The following is a 24,202-nucleotide window of genomic DNA, read 5'->3' as shown; positions in this document are numbered from 1 at the left end:
TCCTGTACTCCACCGCTGCAAGAGGCACAGGCAGAGTCGACGGAGTGGCAGCAGACTCACTGCAGTGAAGACACCACGCTAAGTAGGTCTAAGTAGGCAACTTCGCTAAGTTGTGTAACTTTAGACCAATTTCCACCTCCCACCCCCCTGTGTAGACCAGGCCTTGTGTATCTGGGCATGTTATGACCTCACACAGGTCCCTCACCACCTAACCTGACTGCTCACATCCACAAGATCTCAGGGTTCTTGGCACTTGCTGGCTTAAGTCCCTATTCAAGACATCTGCAGGGCAGCAGCTGGCTCCTTAGTGCATTTGCCATTACCCAACAAGCCAGAGACAATGCCTACTTTGGCAGTGCAGTGTTGCAGTCAGCTTGTCCTTGAACTCAGAGCCCACCATCCTGTGCAACTGCTTGTGATCACCTACACTGGAATGGACATGTGCAAAGCACTTGAAAAACGGTTACTAACCTTCTGTAACTGTTGTTCCTTGAGATGTGTTACGCATATCTATTCCAAGACCTAGCCACTGACCCTCTGTTGGAGTGGTTGGTAAGAAGAAACTGAAGCTTATACCAGTGCTATGAGCCCATGGCACCAGGGGGTGCTGGAGCTGACCGAAGGGATACTACTAAGGGAAACATTTCTGGTAACTGTGCTTGGGGTGTGTGCACACCTACATTGGAATGGACATGTGCAATACATCTTGAAGCACTACAGTTACAGAAATGTTAGTAGCCATTTTTATATAGGTATAGAGAAGTTGTACTGCTTTAACTATACCAGTTTAGTTAAAATGGTACAGCTTGTGCGTGTAGACAAAACCTGGGGAGGTCAGTTTTATTACCCTTATTTTATAGATGGGGAAAGCTGGGATAGAAGTTAATGCCTTGCCCAATATTGCACAGGAAATCTGTGTAACTCTCAGTCCTGGGCTTTCATCACAAGACTATTCTTCCCCTTTGCAGGCCTTTACTTAGTCCTTTTCAGATATGGAGTGGTGGTAAAGATTGAATGACCCTAAATAAAGAATTCAGTACACCACAATGAATGAATTAATATGTAAGATTTAAACTACTCTTTTTTGGGGGGGGGGGGGGGGGCGGAAGGGAGAAGCAACTCTTCTCAAATGACTAGTGGTTGGATTATATCTGATGTAGAAACTGATTCCCCTAGCAAAATTTGTTCTAATTTACAGAGTGTTAAACATTTCAGACTAACCTAATTTATGATATATCATCTCTTTCTCCTTTGGCAGCAACATCTATGTTTTGCTCTTGACATGAATATGATCTATATTTGCTGTTTGTTTTTTGTTTTGTTTTTTTACAGCCTGCCACCAGATGGAGTTCTTTTCTCAAAGAAGTTCTCTCTAGTACTTAAGACTCAGAGAAACCAAAATGATGGATTTCTCCGTTCTGGAATATGAAAGTTATCTTCCATTAATAACATTGAATGCTTGTTAGTGGTTTTTTATTTAGCCTTGGTTGTTTAAGAGGTAATCCTGAGGATCTATTTTGATTTTGAGACATTGATTGATGGCAGTTTTGTTAAACAATCATGACATCCCCGGAACATCCTGCTTATGTAAAGGTAGGATTTTTTCCGAATAATTTGTACATTGTCCCTTGGAGTGTAATTTTAGATTAAGGTTGGACAAAGAGTTCAGGTGAAAATCCCAGTATTCTACATTTACGTCTGCTGAACCAATCTCTGATCTTAGTTTCACTCAAGACTTCAGAATTGTGACGTCAGAGCTAGTTGCAGGAGGAAGTGGCTGAAGGGCTGAAGGGCACGTACAGTCCAAGATTAGAGTTCCTTGAATTAATGCACTGAAACTTGGATACATATCCACAATGCATGGATTTCTGCACAGCTCTAACTAAACTCCCAAAGTTGTCGCCAGTGAACATAGTGGGTCCACTCCACATGGATTCCTCAGCTGGCAATTTCTTCTTCAGCTGTTCCAAACAGTGCATCAGAAATCCGGAGGGGAGACCTCCAAAGACCTCAGAGTCTGCACAGTCTGGGACCCAATACCAAGAGCTCAGCTCACTGCAGAAAAGCAGCCAGCCAAGTAGACTGGCTCAATCTTACTCTATTTGAGGTTAACACTCTCATTAGGAAATGAGAGCAGTTCCCTTCTGGATCCTACTTGCAGAGCACGGGCAGAAGGGGATTGTGGGTTTGGGTTCTGCACATTTTGAAGTTTGGTAATTTAAAAAATCTGGGCTGTATACATCACTTTTTCCATGCATCTCGTTGCTTTATATTTATTGTGGGGTTTTATTTTACTCACTTGTTTTAAAATTGTAATTAATTATTTGAACACACACATCTGTGATCAGCAGCAAAACTTCTGATTCTCCTTCTTGCTGTAGTTTTGGACAGATAGATGGACACACACAAGTTTGCTTTTGTTATAGTTGAGGTGTTTCTTTTGGAATAACATGGTGAAGTATTTTGGAACTTCTGAATATTTTAAATGACAAAATCAGTATCTGCAAATGTGTTACAGTAAACGTGGATGACTAATGATTCAACGAATTGATGATGGGGTCTAAAGCTTTTCATTTCTAAGTCACCAATCTCAATCCAGTGTAGGCTGGTAGTAACTGACATCCATTGCTATCTCACAGCTGTTTGACCTATGTGAAATGAGTGGGTGATCTCTGTCTGTTTCCTAGTACAGTGCTTTTCAACCTGTGATCTGCGGGCCCCTGGGAGTCTGCAGACTATAAGGTTTCCAAAAGGGTCCGCACCTCCATTTGAAAATTTTTAGCAGTCTGCAAATGAAAAAAGGTTGAAAACCACTGCCCTAGTAGACATGGGTCTAGATCATCAAATCTACCATCACAGTACTTATTGGGACTCCTGTTGACAATCTCAGCAGCAATCCTAGAGAGGACAAAAGCATGGAGACTGAGCTATTGTTTGAACTACAGTTCAAACAATAGCTCCTTACAACATTGAGGCATGTTGGCTGGACGGTGTCAGCATGCAGTGCTGTGGCCAGTGATGTGTCTATTCTCTGGCTAAATGGAGAACTTTGGTCTCCAGGGCTGTCAACATGTTAGTTTTCATTAACATCAAATTCACCTGAAATTTTTAATAAAATAGGAACTTGACTCTTAGGGTAGAGAAAAGGATCTCTAACCGGTGCTCAGCCAAAAAGTGAGCACATAATTGAAAAAAATACCCTGGAGTAATAGACAATTTGCATCTGCAAAGGACATGCTGTACCACAGGCAAATAGTACTCAAGTGGTAAAGAGCACAAATGTGTTCTCTTAAGGAAAACAATATATCCTTAGAAGAAGAAATATGAGAAGGGATATTTTCTTTCTACCACAAAATTTTATTAATAGGCAATAAACAGATAACATATTATTTAAAAAAAATTTGCTGCAGCTTTATTGGAACAGTAGGAAATTGGTATTGGAACAGTACCAGATATTAATGGCCTTTCCCAAAGTGATTGGTGATTCTGAGTGCCTCTGTATTTAGTGCCTAATTTAAGACACTTTAATGTAATCTGCATAAATGGGGGAGGTGCTTATCATTGGCTTAAAATCAGGTCCCTTGAAAGTGTCTTAAATTGAACATTCAATAACTGAAGTACCACAAGTCATTTTTTTTTTTAATGGAAGCAGTTAGCACCACTTTATAGTCTTCTGAAATCTTAGTGTCTCGTTTCCTTGCCTTGTCAGTCAGATGCTTTTCAGCCAGTGTCAGGAAATTTACTTTGATTCCTGGCACTGTTTTTTAAAGGGAGAAAGGGGGAACACCATATAATCTCACTTTCTGCCAACAACAGGAAGTAAATGTCATTGAGTCAGACAGCTTAATAGTTTCAGAGATGTCTTCTGTTGAGCCACCAAATTATTGGGCTCCAGAATTAATATTCAGTCATGCAGTGCTGCTGCATGACAATAGAATAGCAATAGTGCAGTGGAGCAGTGCAGGCACTGAACTGGAAGGTATTTGGGCCTATGTAGTTCATGTTTCCCAACTGAAGCTCTATTCCCACATTTTAAAGACTGATCACCTGAGAGGTGAGAGGCCTTCTCAGTTTGAAATTATGGCTAATATATTTTTTCACTATGGATTTGAACCTGCTCCCAGAGAAGTCTTGCCAATGATTACCATGGGAGTAGGACTGAACTTGAGTTATTTCTTATCATGTACATATTAACTGTGGAAACTGTCATCTTGTCCGTCAGTTTTCTAGATCAATGTACTTAGTGTACACCTAAGAATGTTCATTTTTCTGATATATTGTTACAATTGTTGGCCCCCATAATTGCTCCTATATGTTATAACATCACTATTATTGAATTGTCTCCTGACTTGTCCTGATTTCTAGGGACCGACGTTTGCTTGCTCATTATATTTCTTTTTTTTTTTTTCCTTATCACTGAATTTAGGATTTACATCTTTCTAATTGCTGGTAACCAGACCTTTGAGGCCCCACCCCTGCTCTGCCTGCTTCCCTCAAGGCCCTGCTTCTGCTCCGCCTCTTCCTTCAAGGCCCCATCCACTTCTCTGCCTCTTCCTCCCCCAGGCCTTACCCTGATCCACCTCTTTTCCCCCAAAACCCCGGCCCCGTTGCTTGCTTCTCTCCCTCTGTCGCTGGCTGTCTCGTCTCAAGGAGCCTACCTGCAGGAAGGAGTCAGCCGTGGCTGAATTGGTGCAGGTAAATGACCTGTTGCCTCCCTCCACTCTGCAGTAACCAGACTTTTGGTTTGGGTGCCATTTAGGGTTGCCAGGTCCCCTTGTCAACCAGACTTTCTGGTTGAAAACCAGCCACCTGGCAACCCTAAATGGCACCTGGGCACAGAAACCAAAAACCAGACTGTCCAAGTAGGGTTGCCACCCATCCAGTTTCTAACTTACTTATGATTTCAGGGGAATAACTTCAATGAGCAGTGTGTCATGTACTTAGCCTCATGGGTTCCAGTATATTCCAGTTGCACAGGCAGGTTTTCTTTAAACCAGTGCAAGACAATTTGCAGAAAAGAGGCTATTTTTGATCTTTTTCTACTGCCTGACAAACACTAGGAAAGCCTAAAATGTACAGCTGGCAGTAAAACCCTTTTTATCTTGGTGGAAATGTGAGTATTTTCCCTAGAAAATAGAACCTTAGCTGGTCAACTGTTCCTGCTGCTTATTCTCATCCTGCCTAAAATCCTAATCCATTGCCTGTGATGTCACAGTTGTAAATGGTGAAGATTGTCACACTAAGGACTGGAGCTTCAGTTGGGAAATAAAGAACAGGAGCAGATGAATTTCTGTGTGAATTGTCTAATGCGAAAAATTCCCATTGACTTCAGTGTTAAACATATGCATAGGTGTTTGCAGGATTTAGGGCCATAGTGTTCAGAGGGGGAGTCATAGTGGAAAGAGACTAGTTGGTGAAGGAGCTGTACCAAAAAATAACAACTCCTCCCTCGCCCCCCAAAAAATCCCACACATACCACAGAAAGGCCTTATTCAGCAGTTTTGTTTCTTTAGCATTTCACACACGTACACAATCAGAAACATTAACTTGGTTAAGTTTATTGTTACTTAGGTTTTGACACATACTTAGAAAAGCAAGATGTTCGTTTAATAATATTATTATCCCAAACTGTGCAAGTTTCCCGCAGGCTGTGTAGAAAATGTGCATGACCCAGTAGCGTGTGGAAATAATGGTTTTCAAAAGGAACATTTCTCTAATTGCAAAGGAAATTAGGTAAGCAGTTTATTTAGGAGAAGCAGAAGCAAAAGGAAAGCTGTTAGCTTTTTTCCTCTCTTTTTCTCCAGAGGGGCTGTGGTGATCCTGCAAAACTTGACAAGCAGGGTGTAGCAAGTCCTTCTCTATTTTCTGGAAATCCCACCCTCTTTCCACAGCTTATCTTGAGTTTCTATTTTGCATGTTGATAGTTTTGCAGACTTTTTTTCCCAGCAACCCCTTATGTACTGTATTGCAAGTCAGCATGTTCACCAAATCCAGCGAGCAGTTCCTTTTCTTTCGGCCTGATTCACTTACACTAGTGTAGCTTTACTGACTTCTGTTGAGTTACTCCTGAGTTATGCTGGAATAATTGAGAGGTAAATCAGCCCCCTTAGATTTGAGTTTCAGGCTGGAGCCAATATGTCAAATATAATGTATTGCCTTAAAAATGTGTTTTGCACCCATCATACATCCACAACTGAACCAAAGTGGGTCTTCAACACCATAAGGTGCTTAAAGGAACTTTTTCTTGCTTTTTATATACCCATCATGTTACAGGCACTTGGAAGCTTGAATGTCACCAAGGAGTGATACAGAGGATCATGTAAGTTGTTGAGGGCCAAAATAATAACCTGAAACTTTTGGGCAATATTACTATGAAATCTTGTGTGAGGAAATGAAAGGGAAGTAAGTAATTCCCCTTCCTCAAATGATATACATGGTGAAATGCTTTGAATTATGTATCCTAAAGTAATGTGGTCTGGTGGCTAGATCAGGTTACAGGCAGTCAGAACTTGTCCTTTTCCAGTGATTGGAGTGTTTAAATAGTTAGAGCAAGGCAGTGAGAGTGAACACTCGTGAGTTCTCTTCCTGCTTTTGGGAAGGAGAGTGGTCTAGTGGGTAGAACAAGTACACAAAGAATTAGAAGACCTGGGTGCCAGTCTCAATCCTGCTCTATGACCTTCAGTAAGTAACTGAGCCATCCTTCAGTTTCCCCCTCAGTAAAATGAGGATAACAGTCTCAGAGAAGTATTGCCAGCCCCAAGCATTCGAACGTCTTGCACCTGGTTTTAAAAATCATGAGATATTTTTAAAATATTAAATTTGAGAGTTTGCCCTCTTGTTTTTCAACTGGTAGCTGCAATCAAGTTACATTTTCAAGCTTTTCTCCAAGCTTTTTTTAAAAAAAATCTCAATAAATCACCAGACACTGGGGTTTTGGGAAAAAACTCAAATTTTATGAGATTCTTGATAAAATTACAAGAACTAGCAATGCCGGTGGTGGGATTATTAATTAACGAATATTTGTGACATGCTTTGTGATTCTCTGATGGCAGGTGCTGTAGAAGTACAAAAGAATTAATATGAGGGACACGGGCGGCTCCAGGCCCCAGCACGCCAAGCGCATGCTTGGGGTGGCATGCTGCGGGGGGCGCTCTGCCAGTCGCCAGGAGGGCGGAGCCGCCTACCGCCCTCCCGGCGACTGGCAGAGCCCCCCCTCACGGCATGCCGCCGTGCTTGGGGCAGCGAAATGTCTAGAGCCGCCCCTGGTGAGGGAGAATGGCATCTGCATTTGTTTTTTTAAATCCAAACAAAACAGTTTGTCTTAAATTCATTTTTCATTTCAGGCTAATAAAGACAAGTGACCAAATTCATCCCTGATGTAAACTAACAAGGATTCTAGAGTCACAACTTTTCCTGAAGTGCACTGGCTTTGCCTTTGGCTAATTCTGTGGTAATAATCCCTTTATGGTGAAGGAGTAATTTTCTTCTTCACCACTGCTGAATCTGATGCATTAATTTTTCCACCCAATTTTCCACCACTCTTCATTTTCCTTCTGGTCTCCCAATCACTTCCAGTACATTTCCTCCTACCTTAAATGACTGAATTATTGCTGAACCACAAAGAACCAGTCTATAAAACTCAAACAGATACTTAGTCTCCTTACTGTGGTTTGGGGATGGGAATCAAAGTAAAGATCCTTTATTTAAAAGACTTGTCTTCGTTAATACTTGTTTTCAGCTGTCCTCATAAAATCCAAGTGTTTCCCCTATTCACATTTCTAGAATATAAGCCAGGATCAACAATCCATCCAAAGGACTTCAATGCACTGTAATTGTGACTAGATCAAGCAAACAGTAGATGTTATACTTACATTGCTTAAGCCTTGTCACATACTTTACACTGGTGACTTCAATGGATTTATTCCTGATAGGCACCAGAATAAGTGAGATCAGGATTAGTCTAATCTTTTTATTTATTTTCACATCAGTATCTCTGCCTACATTTTACATTTACAAAAAGAGAGCAAGACAGATGTTCCCAAAGCAGAAGTAATATTTCTTCTTTGTACCAATTTTAATGGGTCCAAAAACCACATACGTGTGTCACTGAACTTTCACATGTGTTACATAAGTCTCTGTAGACTATGCAAATAACATACTATTTATGTGTGTTGGTTGTCTGTTCATATGAATTTTGTTTTCTCTGGTCAAGTCACTAGTGTTATGAAACTATGTTTTAAAGTAGGACTTTTGCACTGGGGAAATCTTTCAAATATGTCATGTTAAATTAGCAGAAAAGGAAAATATATTTAATTATTCTCATTTAACTACTGTAAGTGTGTGTTTCAGTCAATGATTTGTTCCTTCTGCTCTTTTTATTGTAAAGCGGTTATGTAAAATGCTGGAGCGTGACACCACAATAGTTTCCATATCCGCACACTGGAAACGCCATCAGCCAATCAGATGCCTCCCTTTAGAAGTAACTTTTATATATTATAAATCAAGATGAGACCAAGCCACACAGTTTGGCTCCAGATCTGAACTTTCCCAATATCTAAGGGCTCTCTGGATATGAGCTTCAGTTCATAGACTGCATGAAGCCTGCAGCATGTTTGATCAATTTCAACACACAGAGTAATATTATTCACTGTAAACTAAAAACTTCAGGTAATAGACTGGTTGTTAGAAGTAAGGAAAGTGAAAGAAGGTATGAGAAATGAAAACTCCTTCACCTACAGTAAAGTGTCGTGTGTGTGTGTGTCTGTGTGTGTGTGTGTGTGTGTGTGTAAAAATCTGGGCTCTGTTAGTCCCAAACTGTTTTTCACCAGGTGCCCCACTGTTGCAAAGAAGCAGACCTTTACAATGTCGTGTCCCCTGGAATTCTCTGTGCTGGCTGCCCAGCTCTCTCTCTGAAGTACCAGAGCAGTAGGTAAGAAGTATCCTAGCCTATATGGGTTCTTGAACTTTTTTTTTCATAAGTGTGGGCCACATTTTTAACAGAACGATCATCTCATGAATCACCTCCCCTTCCATTCAAATTCACATAACATCCCTGGGTGAGCACAGCAATTGCTTACATGGATAAGTCATATTATGAACATATTTAAGATGTCCTTTTTTTAATGTGATTTTTTAGCAGCTTGAAACAAGGATGAAGAGCCAGCACCATGAACCCAGTCTGCTCTCCACAGAGCCACCAGCAAGTGCCCAAGAGTCTGGGAATTGCTGGTATATCAGAATTCTAATATTCTGGCTGCAGCTCAACAGGAAACTAGATTTGTAGTCATTGCAATTTACAGGTAAGAAAATAGGAGGAACAACTGTGCCGCTTCAAAAAACAAAATAAAGGTGAGCACAGAGGAAGAGGGCAGGTCTTTACCTCTTCTATTAAAGAACATAATCTAGTTGTCTGAGATAGACTCGTTTAACCTGTCACTGGCGTCTACATATGTTTTGGTGTGGAAAATTATTGCTCAGTGAGAAGGCCTTGCATACTCTGGCTGACACACCAGTTAAATTTACCCATCAAAGAAGAGTAATACATATTTATCAGAGATGGGCCAGAGCTGAACAATTCAGATATGGATCAAAACTTTCCAAGATTTTCCTATGTCTATACCAGAGTTCTTATCTGACCATCAAAAACTTCAAGGGCATTAGAATATAGTCTGTTAGTTCAGGCCCAGCTTTATTGTTTCAGGGTTGCATATATATTGTTTGCAGCGGACTTTGCAGTTGAAATCCTAATGCCACTAAAACTTCCATTGACTTCGGTGGGGCCAGGATTTCACTATGAAAATTTTAGTGCCAGCTTGCTGCTGCTCTGATTGCACAGTAGCTTTCCCTGGAAGTTAGCTAAGAAAATGCTAACTAAAATTTAATCTGGTTGAACAATGACTGGAAAACAAGAAGTGAAAATTGTCAACAGTGTCTGGATCCATGCAGATCATTTCAAGGGACAGTTTTGCTACCAAATTATCCTTGTTATGCAAATTTCCTCACCAACCGGCTGGTTCCCAGTTATGCATGGGGAGAAGCGGTGGCCACATCTGCTTCCCGTTTTGCCGTTTCAGAGACTAACCATCTGTTTGGCCTCATCCCGAACAGCCTGCTCAGTGCTGATTAACTTCCTCACCCAGCCAGCCCAAGGCCCACCGTCTGCTGCAAGGTGTAGATTTATTTTTTTCTAACTGTTTACAAACCAGAACCTTCACTTCTCTCCCAAGGGACAGGAAGGCGTTGGTTTGTGTGATTTGCAGCCGGCGGTGGCAGCAGAAACAGCACCCGCGGCTGTCCTCTATCATTCACATGTTTAATATGTGTGGTTGGGACAGATAAAACTAGGAATTGTTCCATGACCTGGGACATTCTTTAAAGAAGTGAGATCTTATTTAAAAATAATAATAAAAATGGAAGGCTAAATGCCATAGTCCTTACTTGACCAAAATTCTTTGCAGTCTAAAAGGGGTTTTGCTTAATTAAGGACCACATAATTTTGATCCATATTCACTGCTATTTCATACACGCCACTTGCTTGCATATATATACCTGCCCCTGGAAATTTCGCCTACATGCATCTGATGAAGTGAGTATTCACCCACGAAAGCTCATGCTCCAAAACGTCTGTTAGTCTATAAGGAGCCACAGGATTCTTTGCTGCATTTACAGATCCAGACTAACACGGCTACCCCTCTGATACATATGGACTCAGAAACTCCTGCATTCTAACCCCAGCTTTGAAAATGGATATGCCTTCTGGTTTGTTTGTTTGTTGTTTTTTTTTGGGGGGGGGGGGGAGGAAAGTATCCTCCATTTTGGGGCTTCAGGTTTTGAGTGCCCAGCTTTAGACAACCTAGGTTTTCAGAGGTGCTGAGCTTCTGCAGCGCCCATTGGTTTCAGTTAGGTTACTTAGCACCTCTGAAAAGCAAGCTCTGGGTGTTTCATGCTGTTTGCCCAGAAACTGAAGTACCAAAAGAGAAGAGCCCATGGCCTGGGAAAGCTGGACCTTAACTTCTCTGTACCTCAGTTACTCTGTTTGTAAAATGGGATGACAGTATTGCCATACTCACCTGCCAGGCGTCATGGGAAAGTTAACACTCGTAATGTGCATTGAACATGAAATTACTGATGTCTGGTGTCGGGCAGAGCAGTGGTTAACTAAGTGCTCACCCACCAAGGCATCTGTGCATGACCATGTGTCTGCAAAGACCATCATCGGGTAGCTTGAGCTCCCATTGTCCTCTATGGTCTGCTCTCCCTAGCTGGACTTGATCTTCCATGATACAGTGTGGCCAGGCAACTACTACAGTGCATTGCCTCCCCTTGCTGAGAGGGGACACTGTGGTGCATTATGGGAGATGTAGTCCAACCAAGACAATTGGCCCATTGAGGAGAATGAGGCACTGCAGTAGCAGTTCAGAATAAAAATATTTGGAATTTCAGCCAAAAAATTTGCAGGTTGATTGGTTTGGCTTTTGCTGAAAACTCCAGTTTTGACAGTGGTATAGCCCTTATTTTCTGACTACCTCTAACTTACAAGTTAACCAAAATAATTCAACATGTTCAGCCTATGGGAAGGGAATAAATCAGATTTTTCTAGTTACAGTTTGAATAAGTATTTTTATAATAATAATAATAATATAAAGATAATAATAATAAATAATATAAAGCCAACGTTATCAGATCTGGGTACTTAAAGTTAGGCTTCTAAATCCACATTTTGATACTTAAGTAAAAGTGGCCTGACTTTTGAAGGTGCTGAGTATCCACAGCTCCAACTGGTTTTGATGTGATTTGTGGGTGCTGAGCACTTCTTAAACTACCTTTTGACTTTTAGATGCCTAAATGTAGATTTACCCAATGATGAAAATATTGGGCGGTGTTAATGATACTTTGCATTTCTATAGCACTTGTGGCCTATCGGTGTCTTTGCACCTACAATGGTATCTAAGTTAATCAGGCCGTAAGGACAGCAAAGCAAATACTACGAAAGGTGCAATGAAGTGTCTCTGAAACATTGTGCATGTTCCCAATGGGCCCTGAGGTCCTTGCGCAGTTTTTACTCTCACAATCTCCCATTTAAGTCAATAGGTGTCTTTTGGCTGAGTGCAAGGATTTAGTAACACTGAGTAAAGCAATCAAGATTTGGACTAATGCATGTGACTGGAAGATCTAAAAACAGCCCATGTTTATTTCCACAGGTGCTGCCTACTGAAATTTAAAACTGTAATGTAATTTTATTTGATATAATTTGCATGTTACAGTAAATAAGGAAACAAAGCTGTATGTGTGGTTTACTATGACTAGCAAAATCATAAATTCACTTGACCAAATTTGGATTTGAGGTACCCTAAAGTATGAACTGTTGTGCACGCTGTCCTGAGTTTTTTCCCCCCTCGTCACGGTGTGCTCACAAATCACCGCTGTACAAAATACTTACAAACTCCTTGTTAGAAACAAAAACAGAGCTGCATTCCCCTTGGTCATTGTTTATGCAGAAGGTTTGAAAGGGATAGTAGGGATGGAGACTCTGCTGAAAGGTCCAGAAGAGAAATCATTGTGACAGTAAATTATAATGGAAATCATTTCCAGGGTGCTGTGTTCCTAATTACCATGACTTTTCAAGCAGGGATGATTGTGTTCTTTATAGCTATCCTTGGCAGCGAAAGAGCGGAGCGAGGGCTGGAGTGAAAGAGATAAAGAAAGTCAAATACCACTCGGTCAAACTGATAGTTGTAGGGAGAGGGCACTGAAACAGCAATTTCAGAGCCAGTTTTCCAGGCTGTCCCTAAGGGCTAGAGTCACAACAGAACATAGGTGTGGCAATTCTGAGTGTTACCACACCTAATTTTTAGGTGCCTAGAAATCACTGGGATTCACAAACCTGAGTTGGGTGCATAGGCTCTGAAAAGTGGTGGTTAGGGCACTTGCCTAGATTCCTGGTCAAATCCCTTCCCACTCTCAGGTGGAAGGGATATTTGAACTTGAGCGGTCAGTACAGGGTCTCCCAGATGAGTAGTCTAACGTCAGGCCTAAGGGTTATGAGGGAGCTCTTCTCCCTTGCCTCGGCTATTTTGTGTGAACGTGTCTATAGCGGCCTGATCTGGTAGGTAAGCGCCGAACTTACTGTGTTGTGCCTTGCAGGGAAGTTAGATGGAGGAATACCTATCTTGCCTCAACTTGTGAATCACTTTGGGGCTTAGGCAGCTGGACATGTGGTGTGGAGGCTGCAGTATTCCTATGCAGAAGCAAGAGCCTAGGAAACTTTTTTACAGCAAAAGTTGAGAGGGCAGGCAGTTGACAGGGCTGATAAGCAGAGGTATTGTGAAAGCCTGTGAAGCCTGATTTGAGGATTTATGCACTTAAAAGTGGCAGGTAGGCACCAAAATCCTTTTGTGAAGCTAGCCTTAAATGTGAAGAGCGGGCGTCAGATGTGGGTGTATAGGAGGCTTCAAGCTCTCATTTGTGGTGGCTGGATCCTGCTGCTCCCTGCATGCCATCTTCTTTATGCGGCAGTAGAGAAGACTGAGGCATTCCTAAATTAGGTTGGCTTGTAAGCGCCAAAAACACTTAGCCTAGGATTGTGCTCCCTTTCCCTTCCCCCTATATGCTGGCAGCAAAGGAAGTTGTTAGTGGTTTAGGTACACCCTGTTTAGGCTGTACAAAACTGCAGGATCATCCATCCTCCCCCCACCCCCCCGCATGACTCAGGCAGGGCCCCTCTCTTGGGATTTTATGGCCAAAATACATCAGTGCTGTGCCACAATGAAGAACTGCTCCCTTGCTGCATTTCACCTGCTATGTATAAAGATCAAGGGTCTGATTGTCTCCCACTTGTGTTAGGTTGGGTTAACTTTACTGACTTCCATACACTTACACTAGGGTAGATGCGAACAGAAAATCAGGCTGCTCAGCTTCATGCTCTCTTCCTTGCTCCACTTTGCCCCCACGTATGTGCACATTCTCTTACATGTGCACACAGAGTCACTCATGCACGAAGGGGTTTAAGCTGTGCAGAATGTCACTACAGCAACTAAAGACAAGTCTTTTACCAAGCTGTCTCTCTTACAAGATAGATCTCACCTTCCAGACATAATTTAATTAAAAAAAATCAAGCAAATTTCATAAAAATTTGAAATGTAAATACAATGGTCTTAAAGAAAAAGGGGTTTACAATATAAATTCACAGCAAAAAAATGTGTAAATACAACATGTTTATATATCAGATATAAAAGGCAGGGGTGGGGTGGGAGGAGAAATCAGCTGTGGAAAAAATTCTGAAAAGCAGTTCTTACTATGTTGCTATTTACATCTTTTTAAAAACAGATATCAACTTAACTTAAAGCCGTTCACCATGTTACTCTCTTTGTTTTTTAGGTTAGAGATAAACCATGATAGGCTAGTACACCAGGTCACAGGAGGAGAAAAGGGAGGTTACACTAACATGGTTATCTATGGGCACAATTTGTTTAGCTGCAGACAGATGAGCTCCTAGTACATGGATCGTTTTTCCCTCCTGTGTTCATCCCCATAAATAAAATTATCAATACATTTCTTTCCAAACAAAGAGAGGATGATTTTTGTGCAAACAATGGGAAACAAAAGCCCCTCTACAAACAAGGAATGTTGCTGCTACTGCTGTTAGGCTACTCCTTCTGATACACTGTATCTTATTAATAAGCTAAATTATACAACTGTATTGTTTATTGTACAACATTCACATACTCTCATATAAATAGGAAAAGCCTAGAGCCAAGAAACACATCCACTGTGAAAATTATCCTATGATACATAACTATATAGAGTTATGTATGAGCCACACAACCACACACTTGGGTGTGCACGTTGCCAAAACAAGTGACGTAACCCCAACCTATTTAAATGCAGAGAAATCCTCTGAATCAGAAATTGTAAATTTTATAATTGAACATTTCACTCTAAAGGCCAGACTCCACACATCTCTAGGTGGGTACCAGTCCACTGGAGATGTGCCTACTTACAACAGTAGTGACTTTGGCCTCTGTTTTGTGGGCTTTAGGAAAGAAATGCCCTAAAAGGGTGTTTTCCTTAGGGTCTGAGCTGTGTTAAGAAAAGATTTTTTTGTTCAAAAGCTAAAATAATCTGTGTATAGATTGTAATAACACTTTACACTGTGAGAGGGCCATAAATATCAGTAACAGAACCAGCTCCCTGTTTCCAGGAGATAAGGTACATTCCTCAGGCTGTCCAGTTATCTGCTACTGATGCAAACAGGTCACTGAAGAGACTCTCAGCCATGACACTGTACCTCCCTGCTCAGAACGGCAGGGAGAACAGCCTGCAAGGAAGGTGTGAGGATGAAGGACAGATGAATTAGGGCCCTGTAACGCATGAAAATTAAAAAGAAATAGAATATAAACTATGAAGTTAAAAAAAAACTCATCTTAGTGTAAGTTATTTCTGCCCTTCCCTTGCAGTTTAACATCAGATTCTTCCTAGAAGCAGTTAAATGCTGTTGGCTCACCAGTATGCACAGTCCTTTGTTGACACAAAATAGGCAATAGACACAGTGAGAAATCTTTTGGCACAAAAAAATGGATAGAAACGCCCCCTCTTGGCTTTGCCCAGCCTGATACATAGGGGCCAGAGTCTAACCAGGAGTACCTCCACTTAAGGCAATGGAATTTACCCAGTGTAGATCACAATCAGGGCTATAGTTTTATATTACTGTCTCTTTTCTGGTATCCTACCGGCAAGTTAAGATGTTCCTATTCCCATTCACCAGTGTATGTGCATAAGTGTGTTTGCATGTGTTTACACAGTCTATGCATTATATCATTCTTTCTACATAATATCCCCCTTGTGATCCAAAGAGCTGGCTTTTACAAAGTAAATTTCTTATAGTTAGGAATGAATGTACAGTGTAACAAAGGTAGGGTGTGTGGTGTGTGTGTGTGTGTGTGTGTGTGTGTGTGTGTGTGTGTGTGTGTGGTGTTGTGTGTGATATTAAAATCTCACTTACACCAATATCATTCCATTGCCTGAATGGAGTTGCTCTTGATTTACAGCTGCGTAAGTGAAAGCAGAACCAGGACCCCTCTGTCTGTTTATATATAGTATACATATGTAATAGATGTACCAAGGATGAATCAGATCCAATGGGTGCAAGTGCACTAGTGCTACTGAATTTGGCCCATAATATATATATATAAAACTGTATTACAAAACTTAAGAAATGGTCGTGTTGCAATACGTGTTTTTTGTTTATGGAGTAGTACCAATCTCTTATACAGTGGAAATGTTTGTACATTCAATGGGTCGGGCAACTCAGACATTAATTATTAGTATCTGTACTGTTGTGGAAATATTCCAGCTCGGCAGGGCGATTCTTAACCAAGTTGCATAAATATCACTATTACCCAGTCTTAAAGCCAGTAGGCTGTTTGCGGAGAGGAATGAGCTATTTGGAAGAGGAACTAAAGAAGAGACAAACAGATTGGCAGTTTTTACTATCAGCTGTCTTTGTGCTTCAGACGTCTTTTCATTTTACTAGAATTTAAACAGCTAGTCGGGAGGATCTTACCATGAAGGGGGTGCTGAATGGAGGGGGATGAAAGAATAAATGTTTTTGGTTTGATCCTTGCTTTGCCCTCAATCCAGCAAAAAGCCCCTTAAATTTGGGATTATCTTTAAGCATAAGAATAGTTCCATTTATGTTCATGTGACTACTCAGGCAAATGCTGAAGTGCTTTGCCAGATCAGGCCTAGAGTGCTCAGTATCCTGCAGGATGGATCTCTTAATGAATAGTTAATTGTAGAGAAAGGGGAAGGATAGGCACTACGTTTTTTAAATGGCTGTTTAATTCATTTCAGTGCTTCAAAAAAAAATCATTGTGGGCTAAATTTTCCAGACACAGCCCACAAAATTAGCCAGAGTACCTGCTATGCAAGCAGAATGGACATTTTCATATGTAAAATGGGTGAATGTGGAAATTTTGCAGCCAGTTATAAAAATTTTACCCCCAAAATGAAAGAAGGGTGCATAAAAATATTCTCCAAACATTGTCTCTCTCCTACTGAATACCATATTTTTCTAAATAATTAAAACTCCTTTTAAAAAGTCCTCATAAATGGCTGTTTTCTTATGCGGAAAGATTTTTAAACCTTATATTTTTAAGAAAAAAGTGAGTTTTTATTGGATAGGGAGGGAAAATATTATTTAAAAAAGGCAAACAAAACCCTTTTCTCCAAATAAATGCAATTTCCACTCCAGAGTTATGTATTACAAGGGTGTTGCTCATGTCCTTCAAACAGCTGGTCTTATGCTTCACAATAGAAATAAGGTATGCCATGCAGGCAAGAAAATACACACGTCAGTGTGTGCTATTGTGTTATTTTACTTCATTGCTAAAATAGTGCCAGTTAAGGGTCTAGGCTTGCAACACCATTCCAGGTCCCCATGGCACCACTCAAGGGTCCTGGTTGGGGCTGCTTTGTCTTTATTTTATGAAGTCTTCCTAATGACCCAAGTAATAATGGGAAGTAAAAATATATATATATATATATATTATATCTGGTGCAAGAGCCCTATTCTCAGCATGTTAGCACAAGGCCTTTCTAGCCCTCAGGCCAAGTTTTGTGCATTGTGTACATGCTTAATGTGTTGGGGAGAGAGGTCTGCAGAAAGCAATAGCTAGAAGGAAGTGGATTCAGCTACCTGACTACAAAAGCTCCTACTTACTAAAGGTTTGGTGATCCAAATATTTGCAATAAAAACATCAATATGCATTTTATAAAATTAAGTTGCAATACATGCTACCAAGAGAGAAAACTCCTGGGGCCAGGTCTTCTAATTTTCATTTCTGGATGCTTTTACTGTCCAATAGACTGGTGTTTTTTGTTGTTCATACAGCTCCAGTAGTACAGCTGACAAGGTCGCATCTGTGTGGGAGGGGTTTTAACTCATGTGGAAACGGTGCTCCCCTCGTGTTATGTGAGAAGAGAATTCATATCTGTCCTGGCTGTGGTAGCCACACATGTTGCATTCGAAAGGATCGCGGAACCCATGACAGCCCATGTGGATGGTGTACATCACATGATCCAAGAAAAGAACTCTACAGTGTTCGCACTTGTAAACTTTTACTTGCTCCCCATTGCTGGTGATCACTTTGAAAGCATCATGGGAATTGTCAGTACCTGCCCTCAGGACTTCATATTGCCTCTGTTCTTCTTTTATAGACAGGCCATTTCTTGCATGGGGAACTATGTGATTCGTCAGGTAAATTAAACCGCTGCGCTCCTCATTATTACTCTCTGTATCTGTTGAGTCTTGGCAGCTGTTGCTGGGGGAAGCATCCCTTTCAGAGGAGATGGATTTGGCTTTGGAAAGTAGCAACAAGTTTTCCACCGCGGTGTCCTGAGCAGTATGATTGGAACGAGAGTGATTGTCCCCAAGAGGTTTGTGGAGTTGATACATGGAGCTGATAATAGGTGCTGCTTCAGAGCTGCCTGGAGGTGTCTGCACAAGGGGACGCAAGACTCTGCCCCTAGGTAACTGATGGCATTGTTAATGGCCTGGTCTATAACATGAGTCTGCATCATCTCACTCTCCTTCTCATAATTAGTGGTGGCATCGTATGGAACATCAGACAAGCATTTCTCACCTGCATTCCAAAACAATCAGGAGTTAGACATTTGGGATTCAATGTGTCTAAGCACTGGACTTCCTGTGCCAGTAAAATCAAAACAGAAAGATTCATTGCAGGGTACAAATCTGCATCTGAAATTGAGAAGTGCTGTGAAGAGCTTTCAATTTCCTAGTGTGCTACACTAGAACTGATCAGAAGATAGATTTTGGCAAACAATCAAAAACTGAAAAATTTGGGCCAAACACACACAAAAATTCAATTTTGAAATACTGCCGTGTTGCCTCATGAAACTCCCATTCTTCTCTACAGGCTGGGCTCCTTGGTTGGACTCTGGTGTGCCACAACCTCCCTCTTGGTGCATGGAGGTGCTATATCATGGCAGTTACATGTCCATGGTGCATCATGGGAGATAAAGGCTGTCAAAAGATCCTGGCCCATAAAAGAGAATGGGAGTTTGTCAGACATATTTTGGTTTTTGTCTGAAAAACAAAAACATTCATTTTTGACCATTATTGACAAAAAAAAAACCTTCTGTGGAAAGCAACACTTTTCACAAAAATAATTAATATAATCAAAAAATCATTTTCCTCAAAACACTTCAAATGAAAAAAATTTGACCAACCATAGGCTAGATACTAGTTCTGAAAAGAAGGTTCACATGTCCATTCGTTTTCTATAGTGAAAAGTATAACTGGCAGGAGCAACATAAGGTAATGTTTCTCAAATAAATAATTCCATTGAACTGAAAATTAGCATTCTGCATGGAGTGAGACTTCTTTTGAGCTGGCTGAGCAGTCCATTTTGCCAACCAAATCTAAGTGTGACCTTACAAGTGCAACAGAGTCCACTGAAAAAATTACAACTTCACATCTATCATCAAAGAAAAAATATTAGGAGCAGTTTCCATGCAGATAAACTAAGATTTCCAAAAGTTACTGTTTGTCCAACTTGTAATGACTAAAAAGGGGGTGCTCCTCACTTTTAGAAGTCAGGCCCCTGTAAAGTGCCTCAAACTGGGCAGTGCCTATTATTAGTAACCACTTTCAAAAAACTTGGCTATAGAGAAACAAGTTAAAAATAAAAAGTAAAGCCTGGGAATTGGATAAATTATTTAAAAATGCAGCTGCTGATTTAAAGCATATCTGTGTACTACGCTACACTATCACTCATGATACTGAACTTCACTAACAGGTAGCTTCGAATGACAAAAAAGTCTCTCATGCAGTATTTGTAGTACATCTGCAATATTACTAGTCCCATAAAGGAGGGGCAAAGAGGAAGAAACCTTCAGGTTCCCAGATAGTGTACCCCACTCTCTATGGCGGGGGTTTTCAAACTGCGGGTCGCAACCCAGTATTGGGTCATGGAATGGAAGGCACTGGGTCACAACGGCTCTGATCAGCACCGCCGACTGGGCTGTTGTTAGTCCCATCGGTGGTACTACCTGGCTAAGGCAGGCTAGTTCCTACCTGTTCTGACAGCGCGCTGTGCCCCGGAAGTGGCCAGCAGCAGGTCCAGCTCCTAGGCGGGGGAGGCCACGGAGCTCTACATATTCCCCCTTCCCTGAGCATTGGCTCCACACTCCGATTGGCTGGAAATCAGCCAATAGGAGCTGGGGGGGGGGTCAGTGCCTGTGGGAGAGAGCTGCACAGAGCTGCTTAGGTGCCTCCGTCTAGGAGCTGGACCTGCTGCTTCCGAGGCACAGTGCAGTCCATGGTGCCAGGACAGACAGGAAGCCTGTCTTAGCACCCCCACTGCGCCACTGACCAGGAGCTGCCCGAGTAAGCCCGCTCCCCAATCCCCTGCCCCAGTTCTGAGCCCCCTCAAACCCAGAGCCCCTTCCTGCACCCCAAAATCCTCATCCCCAGCCCCACCACAGAGCCTGGACCCCCAGCCCAGAGCCCTGATCCCCTCCCACACCCCAACCCCGAGCCGCCCACCCAAACCCAGATCCCCCTCCTACACCCCAAACCCCTCATCCCTGGCCCCACCCCCACCAGCCCAGGGCCCTGACCCCTCCTGCACCCCAATCCCCTGTCCCAGCCCAGATCCCCCTCCCACACCCTGAACCATTCATTCCTGGCCCCACCCCGCAGCCCTCACCCCTGCACCTCAACCCTCTGGCCCAACCCTGAGCCCCTCCCACACCACAAACCCCTCAACCCCAGCTCCGTTGGGTCACAGGCATTAACAATTTTCTTCAACTGCGTCGCCAGAAAAAAAGTTTGAACACCACTGCCCTATGGAACTCTGAGCAATGCGGGTCTGACAGATCTCAGGGGTTCCAGTGGAAGTGAGGTCTTTCTATGCAGAGCCTGTGCAGCTTCCTTCATACCAGCCACTGCTGCTGTCACTCCTCCTTAAAATACAGAGGGGCTCCCTTCGAAGTTGATACTGCTCCAGGCTATACTAATAACTTCCCATTAGTCTGCAGCAAGTAAAAGATTGCCTAGAATGGGGCCCAATTGTCCCTTCCTGTAGAAGAGCCTCCAAAGAACAGGGGGAAAGTCTGCTGGAAATTCCACAGGATGAACAGGACAGAACTGCCCTGTCAGAGTGGAGGGATTTCCAAACTCCATGAAGGGCCAAGAGAGCAGCCTGGAAATCACTTGCTTGAAATCTTGCAAAAAACAGGCCTATAGTGCAGAAAGTCCTGCTGCCTACCAGGCACTTCCTGAGCCTGCATCTTCTCTGGAAGCCTGGCTCCCCCCTGCTGTGCTCTAGCCTTGCTCCACAGAATGAGAACCAACTAGAGCTGGTCAGGAATTTTTTGACAAAACGTCTTTTTGTAAGAAAATGGAGATTAGTCAAAACTAGAACTTTTTGCGGAATCTTCTCCCTTTTGACTAAACTTTCTCAGGTCTGGAATAGAATTTCTCCCTCTTCCTGGGAGGCTCTTATTCAGCTGAAATGTGGAAGACCTAGGTTCAAATCCCTGCTCTGAATCAAGCAAAGCAGGGATTTGCTCTTGGGTCTTCCCTCGTCCTCAGGTGGGTGCTCTAACCAGTGAGCTACTGGGTAATTGGAAGGCAGGGGACGCTATCATTTTTTGTGAAAATTTTCTAGAAGTTTTAGTTTTTGTTCTAATGCAGAATGAAAACAAATGTCAAAAGCACAACATTTTTGCAAAATGGATTTTTTTTTTTTTGTTTTCTGACCAGCCCTAGAGCTAGCACTTCTCGGAGCTATCGTAATTCCTCAGTATATTTCCAGTAAGGAGGCATGGCATATACAGCTCCTAACTTGGCTCCACCCACGCCTGATCCTGTGCTTTTTGGGTTGCTTTTCCAACCTGTGTCCACCTCCCACTCCTAGTGCTAGTGTTTGCTCCTTCCCACTAATGCCATGATTTTTATTAGATGCACCATTTCTAATCTCATAGTTTCGAAAAAGACTGGAGATTCAAAATGGACTCTGTGGAAAATGCCTGGGCAATGCGTGAAATGCTTACTGCATTTTTTAAATATGAATTTATACCCTGATTCAGAAAACAACAAAGTTAAAGCATTTATGTACTGTACATCATTAAACCTGGGCTTTATTATTATATGTCATACACTGGGCACCCAGAGGGCACAAGTTTAGGTGTTCTTTATTGGTTAATATTTGCTTTATGATTTTGTAACATAACTAGCCTATAGCTGACCAATATGATCAATACCTCATCGTAAGGCAAAATCTGTCACAGAGCAAGAGCATGTCAAACACACACAAGCTTAAGGCAGGCAAGTATCATTTTTACATATAGGCAGTGCAGATAACAGTAGTGCTCATTAAAAACAATCACCTATTTTTATGGTTATCAGAGAATAAGTAAGGTAAACTGCTAGTGGCGTGAAGCTCTTCAGAAGCTTTGCTGGGTTTCAGGGCGCTTGCCACAGGTAACTAAATGCTAACAGACAGCTGATACGCTCTAGCTCTAATAGGCTTCTTCTGAAAAAAAAAAATTCTGGTTGATGTTTTAACATATCAGACACATTTCAGCCTGAACTGTTACCAGTCCCTCTCCAACCCCAGGATGGAAAGTCCCTGGGGTCTGTTCCTGTTTGCAAAGCAAGGTGCCGTACACAGGTGCTGCAGTAGCACTATTACTGTCAAATAATTTCACACCTAATTAATTTAAATTGGTAAATGAGCTCAGCTTCATAAAGCATCAAGATCCACATTGAGAACTTTACTGTTCTTTCTCTCTTCAGTTTGGGACTGACTGGACCTTGACTTAGCTCTAATATTGTTGTGTTCTTCTTTGCAACAGTGGCTTGTTTTTCCTACCTTGTTAACTAGCCCGGAGGTTTATACTTGACTGGCTTGGCTGAGGAAACCTGCACCTTCTCTGGCATTTGTAGTGCTTCTGGGCTTGATTCTCCTCTCATTTAAATCTGTCTAAATGACGAGTGACACCAGTGAGGTCAATAGTGATGCGCTGGTTTAAAGTCAGTGTAAGTGAGGCGAATCAGGACCAGTGTCTTTTAAATTAGTCACTGGTTAAATGATGATAGCATTGCTACGTTAAAGGAATGCGAGGGAGCTGGAAATTGGTTCAGTGTTTGGTGTATTTACCAAAATGGACTTTGGACAAGGAGACCAGACTTGGAGTTTGAGCAACTGGTAATGTACTTCATATTAAACGGGGTGAGCACTGGGGGAAAAAGCAGGGGATTTGGGGGTCTCTGATGACCAAAGAGGCCATTTTTTATGACAGCAGAGTCTTCATAAATATTGTCTGTCATGGCATCTTCTTACACCACACACTGAATAAGTGACAGGAAACTCTGCCTTACCTGTGTCTCTCATTTGCCTGGCTTTCTCTATTTGTCAGCACGAGGGTGACAAACAATGGAAAACAAAAAATAGTTCATGCCCAATTGCTCTAAATGGGTTACTTATTCATGTTTATTAAAAATAGTTTTCTAAATCAAATTAATTTATCTGGTCTTCCTGGTGTCTTCACAGCTGATATTTTTTTCCTTATGCAAAAATTCTAAGAGACAAATTCAGTCCAGAGCCTTCAGAAGAATTTCATCAACTTACTCTGGTAGTTGAATCTGGTCCTTAATCACCAAACAATTTGGAGTTCTTTAATAACTCACAATTCCTACCACATTTTCAGTATTTACCTCCATTACAATTTTGTCATCTTCAATTCTGCCATCTTAGTTGGTAAGCAGCTACATTTCCTGCCATGATTAAGTCCTGCTCCTACAATCACTGCCTTCTTTTCCCTGTCTTTGACTGTCTCCTTAAACCTACTATTCTACCTTCTGACATAATGACATACTCTGGTATGAGATTCCTCCTCCCCTCTCTTACAATATAGTCTCTCCTCCCTCACCCGTTTCTGACTCAGACATGTGTCGCTTACTCTCTTCCACAGTCTCTCAATCTGCTCTCTTGACCCTGTTCTCTCCAACTCCTGACTTCCTCCCTTATACAATCTCCCTCCCTTCTCAGTTTTTCTCCGCTCTCGTTCACACATCTCTGACTTCAAGCATGCTCTTATTTCCTGTAGTCTCAAACATCCCTCCATTCCGTCTCCTTCTCCATCTACCACTCTCCTCTTTCAAAATTCTCATATG

The 24,202-nt window shown here is 41.9% G+C and overlaps 1 protein-coding gene and 1 long non-coding RNA gene across 4 annotated transcripts in view; one reads left to right on the top strand and one right to left on the bottom strand.

The window, feature by feature from the left end:
- Nucleotides 1-4,500: 4,500 nt before the first annotated feature.
- Nucleotides 4,501-17,967, top strand: LOC115646041. 3 transcript variants are annotated; one of them, XR_003998911.1, is made up of 5 exons: nucleotides 4,501-6,092; nucleotides 6,274-6,319; nucleotides 7,344-8,929; nucleotides 9,137-9,299; nucleotides 12,201-15,404. It is a non-coding gene; the product is annotated as an uncharacterized LOC115646041 (long non-coding RNA). The 3 variants fall into 3 exon arrangements; XR_003998912.1 differs by lacking the exon at nucleotides 12,201-15,404 and adding an exon at nucleotides 17,891-17,967 and having other exon boundaries at nucleotides 4,501-6,319; XR_003998910.1 differs by having other exon boundaries at nucleotides 4,501-6,319.
- The window catches only part of IKZF1 (IKAROS family zinc finger 1), a 100,012-nt gene continuing 86,596 nt past the window's right edge, over nucleotides 10,787-24,202 (bottom strand). The window contains 2 exon segments of the mRNA XM_030551466.1: nucleotides 10,787-18,516; nucleotides 18,519-18,641. Of these exon segments, the coding sequence (XP_030407326.1) occupies nucleotides 17,936-18,516; nucleotides 18,519-18,641 (704 nt within the window). The 3' untranslated portion in view covers nucleotides 10,787-17,935.

The sequence above is a fragment of the Gopherus evgoodei genome, chromosome 2, assembly GCF_007399415.2.
Source record: "Gopherus evgoodei ecotype Sinaloan lineage chromosome 2, rGopEvg1_v1.p, whole genome shotgun sequence".
Classification (NCBI taxonomy): domain Eukaryota; kingdom Metazoa; phylum Chordata; order Testudines; family Testudinidae; genus Gopherus; species Gopherus evgoodei.
The sequence above is the reverse complement of the archived record's forward strand: the minus strand, read 5'-3'. Positions and strand labels throughout refer to the sequence as shown.